Source organism: Aotus nancymaae, unplaced genomic scaffold (genome assembly GCF_030222135.1).
Source record: "Aotus nancymaae isolate 86718 unplaced genomic scaffold, 86718_ANA_hifiasm-v0.15.2.pri h1tg000063l, whole genome shotgun sequence".
In the NCBI taxonomy this organism is placed as follows: domain Eukaryota; kingdom Metazoa; phylum Chordata; class Mammalia; order Primates; family Aotidae; genus Aotus; species Aotus nancymaae.
In genome coordinates this window covers 299,022-309,659 of record NW_026988477.1, presented here as the reverse complement: position 1 = coordinate 309,659, position 10,638 = coordinate 299,022, and the positions used below count along the sequence as shown (strand labels likewise).

The 10,638-nt window shown below is 52.9% G+C and overlaps 1 protein-coding gene across 3 annotated transcripts in view; it reads left to right on the top strand.

The window, feature by feature from the left end:
- The window catches only part of CACNA1B (calcium voltage-gated channel subunit alpha1 B), a 251,939-nt gene that overhangs the window by 31,463 nt on the left and 209,838 nt on the right, over positions 1 to 10,638 (top strand). For all 3 annotated transcript variants that reach the window (XR_010338694.1, XM_064366034.1, XM_064366033.1), the window contains exons 4-6: positions 1,455 to 1,546; positions 2,959 to 3,111; positions 5,338 to 5,528. Coding sequence is in view for 2 of the 3 variants with exons in the window: in XM_064366034.1 (XP_064222104.1) it covers positions 1,455 to 1,546; positions 2,959 to 3,111; positions 5,338 to 5,528 (436 nt within the window). In the remaining variant the exon portion in view is untranslated. The remainder of the gene's footprint in view (positions 1 to 1,454; positions 1,547 to 2,958; positions 3,112 to 5,337; positions 5,529 to 10,638) is intronic.

The following is a 10,638-nucleotide window of genomic DNA, read 5'->3' as shown; positions in this document are numbered from 1 at the left end:
ATAACTTGGCATTTTGGTTTGAATAGAAAGGTTTTTGTGGCCCTTCTGTCTGTCTGTTTGTTTTTTTCCTGTACATTTGTCTTATTTTTGACCCCCAGCTCTGTCTCACATTTTGTCTGTCACTGCCATGTGTTTGGAGCAGGTGGTCACAAAGCCTTCTTTACCAAGAATCCTGGATGCACTTTAGAGGCAGAGCCAGTAGGATTGTTGGGTAACTGGATGCGGTGTATGAGAGAAGGAGTGCAGTCAGGGATGAATCTTCAGGTTTGGTTTAAACAGTAGGTGACCGTGCAATCCACTGAGGGGAACAGAGGGAAAGAGCAGGACTTGAAGTAAGAATCCAAAGTTTCTTAGTCACTGTGATATAGCAACTCTGAACTTAAGAAAAAAGGTACCTGTTTTATACTTGTGTCAAAGGAAAAAAAGAATTATTTAGTTGTGTAATGTTTGATATGCTTCTTAAAATACCCATATGGAACTGTTAAAAAGGCAGAGCTCCAGGTCTGGTTTAAAGATACACCTTTGGGAGTAAAACGCATCGTGATCTTCAAAGCTGTTGGGTAGAGCCTATATGGAGTGAGCCCTGGGGCACCCACATTTTGAATCGCTGGCAAAAGAAACTAAGAAGGAGCCCCCAGGGAGTTGGAGGAAAACTGGAGAGAGTTGACTTAAGACAAGAGACCACACCCTTTAAAGGAGACTTGGCCATTAGAATTGCAAGAGGAAGGCTTGATGTAGCATTTCGGCGGAGCGGTGGGTGAGAACCTGGTTGGGGAAAGCTGATGGGAGACCTAGAGGTAAGGAAGTGGAACCAAGGATTGGTGCCATTACTGAGTTCTGATGGGAAGGGAGCAGAGAAAAGCTCTGTGGTAGAAGGCACATATGGGATCTTTAGTTTTGTTCTTAAGATGAGAGATACTGGGGTATGTTTTTATGCTAATCGAGCTGACCACAGTGGCTTCCTCATTCTGCCTTCCCAGTATCCCACTTCCCCATCTTCCTGAGATAAGGGAAAGACTGGCGGTATATGGGGGTCGGTTCGGGAGTCACTCAGGCTCCATCCTCCTCCTGCTCTCACTCACCACTGGCTCTCAGGAGGCAGCTTGAAGTGCAGCTGGGGTTGATTTGGGGATATGGGTCAGGCTTAGACTCAAGCGGAGGACACATTTGCTGCCATGCCAAGGGCCAAGTGTCTGTTCAGAGATAGTGCCTTTGAACTGGAGGTTTCGTCATGGAAGTGATTGTGAACATTCCTGTGAGGGCTTCTGGATTCAGTTCCTGCCTCCTCTCACCTGGCAGGCCTCTCTGTGCTGGCCCTGTGGTTGGACAGTGGGGGGACACAGGAACGAAGGTATCACTGCTCTTAGGAGACACGACCCAGGTGGTGGGAGGAGTGTGTTCTCTTCTAGACTCAATGTGGAAACCTTTACTTCCCTTCTCGTTGCTCCCGCCAGGATCCTTGCCACGGCTGGAACTGACTTTGACCTGCGAACACTGAGGGCTGTGCGTGTGCTGAGGCCCCTGAAGCTGGTGTCTGGGATTCCAAGTGAGTCCAGCTAAGACAGGCAGGCCCAAGCCTCCTCTTCTACCCTCACCACAGACACGGCCATGGGCACAGTTTGGCTTTGGTGACTCTGAGCTTGTTACTTTTGACCCCAGGGAACCAGGTAGGAGGAAGGAGAACAGGCCTTTTTTGGCCTGTCCCACGCTCCATGGAAGCCCACAGGGTGATGCCAGATGGAAGCTTTGTTCCTCCTCACATACTCTGTCACATTTCATCACTTTACTTTTTCTGAGGTTAAAGAATGGATGAGAAGTCGACCAAGGTGGTGGGGAAGGGTGCCTGAGAACATGTGCAAAGGCTGCAAAGGGCCACTGTCTCTTGCTCAGTCTTGGCAGGACCACTGGGGATTGAGGCCAGCCTTAAGACATGCTTCTGAAATGGGCTGCCCACGGAGCCTGCCATGACAGGATGGCCAGGGTGACCTCGTCAGCCAGGGGCCACCTGGACCCTGTTCCTCCAGCCCAGTGGAAGTTTGGCTTTAGGTTTACCTAAGGGCCTGGGTGGACGTGGAACTAGTGCTTTGTCCTCCTGAGGCCATGGAGGGAAGACTAGTGGTTGGCTGCCTGTTCTGCCCTGAGACCCTGCCGGGCAAGGGTTCTGCCCCAATCCAAGTGCTGGGGCCAGGCTGGAAGGGGAGGGGTCAAGGGTTACAGGCTCCTCTGCCCAGCTCCTCACATACCCTATGGCCAGTGGCAGAACACTCCCAGGGGCAGGTCTTTTTGCCTCACTTTCTCCCAAGGAGTTGGGTTTGTTAGGAATACCTGCACTTCCTTCTCAGGATCCCCTGCTCTTCCCTCCCAGGGTCCCCTGCTCTTAGCTCCCAGCATTCTTTGGTCTTCCCTCCCAGGGTGCCCTGCTCTTAGCTCCCAGCATTCTTTGGTCTTCCCTCCCAGGGTGCCCTGCTCTTAGCTCCCAGCATTCTTTGGTCTTCCCTCCCAGGGTGCCCTGCTCTTAGCTCCCAGCATTCTCTGCTCTTACCTCCCAGAATTCCCTGTTCTTTCCTCTCAGGATGTCCCTGGACTCAGCTCTTCCTTCTCAGCATTTCATTCTCTTTCCTCTCAGGATTCTCTGTTCTTGCCCCACCCTGAGCCCCACTCACCCCACCAGACTTCATATCCTGACACCTCTGCATCCCACTTCTCCGCCTACTTTGAGATACTGCTCAGTCAGCCTCTCTAGGACCTTAGGACCCTCAGCTCTGCCCCGCCGAGCACCGTCTGCTCTGCGCCCTAGGGGGCTTCCGCTGTGTTCTCTGACCTTGCAAGCACTCACTGCCCCAAGACTGTCAGTGCTGCCCTGCTGGGTTCCTGCTGTTCTGTCCATGCCCCCCACCCGCCGACTCCCTGCCCTGCCCTGCCCATGTTGCTTCCTGACCTTCCCTGTTCTGGCCCCAGGTTTGCAGGTGGTGCTCAAGTCCATCATGAAGGCCATGGTTCCGCTCCTGCAGATCGGGCTGCTTCTCTTCTTTGCCATCCTCATGTTTGCCATCATTGGCCTGGAGTTCTACATGGGCAAGTTCCACAAGGCCTGTTTCCCCAACAGCACAGGTGAGACCAGGCAGCACCCTCCAGCCCAGGCGAGTGCCACAGATGTGTTCATCCGGGAGATGGGCGCGGTTCTAGGCGCCAGAGGGGCCTTCTCGGTGCCAGACCCGTGAGGAGGAGCCGACATTCAGTGGAGGACAAAGACAATAGCGTGATAACCACAAGTGAATAAACAAGCACATAAACGTAATGGTATCGATTGCAGGGACTTTTGGGGAGAAAACAAAAAGCTATTTGAAATAGAATAATCTGGGGACTGCCTTACAGAGGCCGCTCTGCCAAGGTCACTGTCAAGCAGCATCAGAAAGCAGTGAGATGGGAGCTGTGTGGCCACCTGGGCAGAACTTCAGTGACCAGGAGTAGTAGGTGCAAAAGCCTACGGTGCGGAGCAGCGAGAACCAGAGGAGCCATGTGGGTTTCATGGCCCGGTCTTATTCTGAGAGAAACAGGAGGACGGTGGAGCACTTCGAGTGAGGTGTGGCACCTTCTGATCATTCCAGCTACTCTTGGGAGGCAAAGGCAGAAACAGGGTTGAGTAGAAGATCTCAATCCAGCAGAGGTGATGGTGGCTGGGGCCAGGGTGTTATGGTAGAGGTGGTTAAAATGAGTCAAGTTCTGGGTGTATTTGTAGGGAAAGCCAACGGGATTTTCTGAGTCTGTAGGTGGGCATAAGAGAAAGAGCAGAGTTAAGGATGACGCTGAGGTTTGCTGCTCGAACTACACACTTATTAAAGGAGGAAACTCAGCCAGCAGTGGCTCACACCTGTAGTCCCAGCACTTTTAGAAAAAGCTTTTTCTAAAATTTAGATCATTTGTGATGTAAAAAAAAACTTTTATCAAACTGTAAATAAAAGAGAATTTTCTGAAATTCCCACAGATTTCCTGCAAACACCGTACCTCACTATAAGCCTTGAGAGCATTCCCTTCAACGTTCAGAACAAAGCAAGGGGCGCACTGTCGCTGCTAGTCCGTGTAGCGTTTGTAGTCATGGCCTGTGTCATGAGACAAGGAAAAAGAAAAAGAACTGGAAAGGAGGAGATACACCTGCCATATTCCCAGTCTTCTCTACAGGCATTGATCAGGATATTTGGAGGGAGAGGAATGAACTTAGGTAGTCAGTTTTGCCTCTAAACCTGGGAGTCCATTTGCTTTCCATCTGAGCAACTCCTCGAAATTTCTCCTATGTTGTTATTTTCATGTGTTGTTATACATTTTTTTTTTTTTTTGATGCGGAGTCTGCTTTGTTGCCCAGGCTGGAGTGCAGTGGCACGATCTCAACTCACTGCAACCTCCAACTCCTGGGTTCAAGCAGTTCTCCTGCCTCAGCTTCCCGTGTAACTGAGACTACAGGCACACTGCCACGCCAGCTAACTTTTTGTATTTTAGTAGAGACGGGGCTTCACCGTGTTGCCCAGGCTGGTCTCGAACTCCTGAGCTCAGGCAATCTGCCCACCTCGGCTTCCCAAAGTGCTGGGATTACAGGCATGACTCACCATGCCCGGCCTACATTTTTAAAAAATCTTTTTTTCTGCCCTTCATTGAGGTTTTTGAGAGTGAAGGGGGTACACATGCTGCCTGCTGTCTTGTTTCAGAGATTAGCAGTGGGTTTTTGGTCTTTCTTTAACCCCTCTTTCTGTGGTCCCTGGCCGCCTGCTAGGTTTCAGGGCAGTAGAAAGATGTCTGCCCTGTAGGGGCCGTGCAGCGAGACCTGTGCCAGGAGGTCTCCAGCCACCCGCCTGGCACATGTTGAGTTGGTTCAGATCATCCTGGCTGATGGACACTGGACTGCACAGTGGCTGAGTCCAGCTTGGTACTGGCCAAGGGCCTCAAGCCAGATCTGCGTGTCAGGAGGGTCTTGCTGGCAGTTTGGCTGCCAGGGAGAGGAACAGTCAGGGTGGTAGTGGTGGGAAGAATGGGAGGTCAGGAGTTTGTTGGTTTTGGTTTTAAGATGAATGGGCTGTGAGCATGTTTAAGTGATGGTGGGCAGGTTCCAGTAGGGAGGGAGAGGCCGCGCATTAGTCTCTGAGCTGGTCGCTCCTGAGCTCGGTGGGTGGCAAGAGGTGCTGCCTGTTGTAGGTTTGAGGAGGAGTGGTGGGAAGTTGAGGGAAGGTTTCTGTTGGTGCCTGGTTCCTGGACACCTGCTGTGAGTTCAGAGCCCAGGAATCCCAGTGGGGATTGGAGAGCTTGGTATTTCTGAGCTCAGGGTCTGCTTCGTTCTCCTCCTTGCAGATGCAGAGCCTGTGGGTGACTTCCCCTGTGGCAAGGAGGCCCCAGCCCGGCTGTGTGAGGGCGACACCGAGTGCCGGGAGTACTGGCCGGGACCCAACTTCGGCATCACCAACTTCGACAACATCCTGTTTGCCATCTTGACGGTGTTCCAGTGCATCACCATGGAGGGCTGGACCGACATCCTCTACAATGTGAGTGGCGTCTTGGCCCCGGGCCTCCTGAGCTGGTGCCCTGGGGATCCCATTTAGGGGGCCCTTCTGACCTCAGAGCCTCTGCCCAGCCCTAGGCTCCTCCCTGCACCCCTCGGCTGAAAGACAGGCTCCTTCTGGCAGACATCCCACCCGAGGATCCACCGCGGGCAGCCTCAGCTCAGACTCCCAGTGGGTCCTCCTGGAGACGCCTCCCTCGTGACCATGAAGCTGAAGGTTTAGTGCAGTTCAGGGAGAAATTCTAGAGGAGATGGTGCTGCTGCTGGTAGCAAGGACGACAGCAGCCCTGACCGCTAAGCCCACTGCCAGCCTGCTCTGGGTCAGACCCTGTGGGAGGCGTCTTATTCCCGTTAACTCCTCGCAAGAACCTGTGGCACAGATGATGAGGCTGATTGTGGGGAAGATGACTAACTTGCTTCAGCCTGAGGATCGTGGGCAGCTGTCGGCCATTATCTGTGCCAACCCCACTGAGGTCTCTGACGGAGGCCCTCCCATCCCCAGGCTGCCTCTGGCGAAGGTGGTGAACCGTGGAGCTGGGGTTCAGGCTGCACTGAGCTGAGGCCCCTGACACCTTCCTCTGTCACGTGCGGATTCTCAGGGTGGAGCCTGTGGCTTGTGTGTGTGTTTCCTTCACGCCGAGTCTGTCTGGTCCTGCTTCCTCTCTGGTCCCCTCACTCTTCAGGATGCCGGGCTGTCCCCACAGTTTACTGGGTTTGGTGGCCATGACTGAAGTTGAGTGTAAGGCTTGGGAGTGCCCGATGGCCCAGCTCCCTCGCATTGCCTCCGCTTGGGTCCCTTCTGTGTGGAGTCTCCCATCCCCACCCCACCAACTCTTGAGCAGATCTGCCTCTTTATAGGAAGGCCCCTGTGTGAGAGGGGCTCTCTGTCCTCTCTGCGAGAGCCCTGTGAGTGCGTGAGAACAATTAAATTAGTTCTTCAGGGGCTGTGGGAGGTGGAGAAGGGTAAGACGCCTGTGGGCCAGGAATCCGGGAAGGTGCTAGGTTTTGAGTAACAATGCATTCCACTCAGCTGCTGTCAGGGCAGGGAGGGGACCAGAGTGCAAGGTGCTTTCACCTAGAGCTTGTCACTTGTGCCCTGGGGTGAGGCTTGGTCCACATGCACCTGGGAGCTGATGCCTCCCTCCCCAGCCTCCAGCAGCTGTGCCCATGAGTGCTGGTGGCATGATGGTGGACAGGTCCTGGGGAGAGACTGGGGCCCTCTGCCCTGTGCCTCATGAGTTCATGGGGACGGGGCTGGGCATTCGGCAGGCTTTTGCTGAATGCTTATTGGGCTCATTTATCAGGCTCCTTGAACAGGCAGATGGCAGATGAGGAGTTAAGGAAGAGCCAGCACAGGGTCCGTTTGAACCAGATTCCTCCTTGAGTGGGAGTCGTGTCTGGTGACAGGCTTGTGTGATTGAGGGAACGAGGAACAGGACAAAGGCGGTGATGAGGAGCTTGGCTGTTCTCCCCCCGTAGCCAATCAAGGAACAATTTCCACAAAGACAGACCCTAAAAATAGCTCTGAGCTGGCTGCATTCCTGCTGGCCCCACCCAAATAAAGGACTGTGTGACCAGGTCTCCACAGCCCTTAGTGTCCCGTGGGGCTTGGCCAGGGGCCGCACATGACTCAGATTCTTCTGCCTGGGTCTGTGCCTCCCGGGGGAAGGGGTGAGTAGGAGCCCCATCCTGGGGCAGGTGGCATTGGCCAGGAGGGGCCACAGAGGTTTCAGCCAGCACATGTTTCAATAGGACCCACTGAGTGCTGGCCCCGCTTGCGGTGGTGAGCAGAGGCGTTCAACACGTAAGGCCCAGACAGTGGTGAGTGCCGGGAAGCAAACAGAAGAGGACGAGGAGCAGGCAGTGATGAATTATGGGGTGCTGGGAGGGCACGGCCTGGCGAGGTCTAGAAACCAGACGACTGGAAGCTTGGCCGGGGCGGCAGGTTGCAGTCATGGCAGTGACATGCCTGGGGCCGGCGCCACACCAGGCCCCGGAGCAGGTAGCCAAGAACCGACCAGTCCACTCCTCCACACTGAGGGCATACAGAGTCGGTCACTGGAGATTAGACAGGAGTTTCGAAGAGGATGCTTTGGAGAGAGAGCCTGCCCCTCACCTCCATCCCAGTGAGAGGGACTTTTGTGGATATATGCTCCTTCAAGCCATGACATCTGGGTTCTTCGTGGGCAGAAGCCCATGGCCTACAGCAGGGGTGGAGGCAGGGAGATGGAGAGCTCACTCCGTGTTGGGAGCAGGGGTGGAGGTGTGAGTGAGAGTGGGCAGCCAGGACCAGGGGGAGTGATGGGGTCTCAACAACAGAGCATCTGTTCAGAGTGGACTGCTGAAAAGCTGGTGGCAGTGGGTGGGGCAGGGTGGGGGCTCTCCAACTGGAGGAGAAATGGCTTTGTGTGCGCCTGGGAAAGCAGGCAGAGTCAAATGGAGCTTTGGAAGAACACACGGAAGAGCCCGGGGAGAGACAAGTCAGCAGTAAATTCCTGTTAGCTCCGGAGAGGTGAGATCGTCTCAGGACAGCACCTCACAAGGAATAACAGCCTGCCCTCTTCTCCCTCCCTGCTTTGACAGTGTTGGGGTCAGCAGCCTCCACTGCAATGCTGGGTATGGAGGAGCAAAGAGGGGCTGTGTCTTTCTCTTCCGCTGAAAGCAAGCAGCTGTGGCAGGCCAGCCAGCGAGAGTGGGTGTTGTCAGGGTGAAGCATGTCCGTTTGATTACCAGCTGAGACTGAGACTGGACACTTTCTTTTTCTTTTCTTTTTTCTTTTTTTGAGACAGAGTCTTGCTCTGTTGCCCAGGCTGGAGTTCTATGGCATGATCTCGGCTCACTACAACCTTTGCCTCCTGGGTTCAAGTGATTCTCCTGCCTCAGCCTCCTGAGTAGCTGGGACTACAGGCACGAACCACCCCACCTGGCTAATTTTTATATTTTTAGTATAGATGGGGTTTCACAATGTTGGCCAGGCTGGTCTTGAACTCCTGACCTCAAGTGATCTACCCGCCTCAGCCTTCCAAAGTGCTGGGATGATAGGTGTGAGCCTCCATGCCAGGCCTGAACACTTTCAACTACCGAATTGAAACTATATTTTCCACTGGAAAGCGGCTGTATAACTTCGCCTTACCCAGGAGCTGTCGGACGGACAGTCATGGACTTGTCCAAATTGTCATCTCGAGGCATGGGAAGGATTTCTCCACTGACCACGTTTGGAGGCACAGTGGGAGGTAAATCATGTTTACGATTATGCACCTGTGATGTCCTTCTGTTCGTTGTACTAGTTCCATGAAGATCCAAGTTTGAAAGTGTTCACATCCGTAGGTGTGAAGGCTGCGTTTCGATGCTAACACAAACAGGCCTTGCTCATGGATTGGGTGTGAGAGGAGGAGAAGTCTCAAGGATGATGTGACTTGAGGCACTGGGAAAGGCGATGCCATTTATTAAGAAAGGGAGAATCGGGAGCAAGGAATTTACTTAGTTTTGTTTTAGCAGAAGGTGGTGGTGGAACTCCAGGATTCTGTTTTGGCTCTGCAAAACTTTAGATAACCATTTTCATGCAAGTGCAGATCTTGGGTGTGTAGGTGGGTGTTTGAGAGGGAATCAGAGGGAACAGCAGGGCTGAGGATGAGCATTTGAAGTATTTGACTCATGGATAGTATTTAAAACTATGGGAGAAGATGAGATCAACTGGGTAATAAGTGCAGATGGAGAAGGGAAGGCCCGAGGCTGAGCCCGGGGAGAATTCGGGCACTCGGGTCCAGGAGGAAAGCAGGAGCCTGGAAAGAGACCGGGCTGGAGCTTTTAAGGGGTGGGAACAGCACCACAATCACACAGCATCCCGGAAGCAGAGTAAAGTGTTCTGAGAAAACGATCAGCTGGGTCCGATGTTGCTGTGAGGTCAAGGAAGATGAGAAGCCCAGACCGTTGTGTTTGACGAGATGAGGGTTGTTGTAACCTTGGCGAGGGCGGTCTCAGTGGTGGGACAAAGCCCTGGAACGCTTGTGTTACAGGGAGGAGGAGGTGAGGAAGCCAGGGTGGCAACTGCAGATGGCTCTCGAGGGAGCAGCGTGGTGCGAAGTAACTCCAGGGAGCTAGGGTTTGAGGGAACTGGCTTTTTAAAAAGTAAACGTTTTATTTAAGGTAATTGTAGATTCACATACGGTAGTAAGAAGTAACGCAGGAACAGCTCATGTGTCCTTCACCCTTTTCACGAGCTGCGTGCGTTGTCGCATGCAGCTCACGTGACAGCCTGCAAAGCGGCAGTCAGTGTCTCGCTCAGGATATCAGTACTGACACAGTACAGAGGAGGAGGGTCTCCATCCCTGCAGGGGTCCCTCATGCCGCCCTGTCATGGCCACGCCCACGTCTCTCCTGCCCTCGCCCCCTCCTTAATCCCTGGCAACCACTCATCTGTTTGCCATATCCGTGATTTAGTCATTTCAAGAATGTTACACAGGCAAAACCGTACCAAATGTAACCTTTTGGTTTGGCTGTTTTCACTGAAACAGAATTCTGTGGAGGTTCATCCAGGCGTTGGTAACGTGTTCCTTTTTACTGCCAGGTAGTATTCCGTGATAACGGCCAGACCACAGCCTGTTTAACTGTTCACCTGTGGAGGGGTGTGTGGGTTGCTTCCAGTTTGGGGTTATTATGAATAGAGTTGCTGTACACGTTTTCGTGCAAACGTAAGTTTTCATCTCTGGGACAAATGCCCAGGAGTGCAGATTTCTAGGTCTAGTAGTTGCATGCTTAGTTTTTTAAGAAACTAGAACTTTTCCAGAGGGCTACACCCTTTCCCATTCCCACCATCTAGTTTTCCTGCATTCTTGCCGGCATTTGGTGGTGACACTTCCGTGTTTTAGCCGTTCTGATAGGGTATAGTGACATCACTGTGGTTTAATCCGCGTTTCCTAACGGTGAGTGGTGTTGAGCGTCTTTCCAGACTTACTTGCCATCTGCATATCTTCTTTGGTGAAACGTCTCTTCGTGTCTTTTGCTCATGTTCTGTTTGAATTGTTCTTTCTTTCTTTCTTTCTTTTTATTATTATAGTTTTTGAGACAGAGTCTTGCTCTGTTTCAAGGCTGGA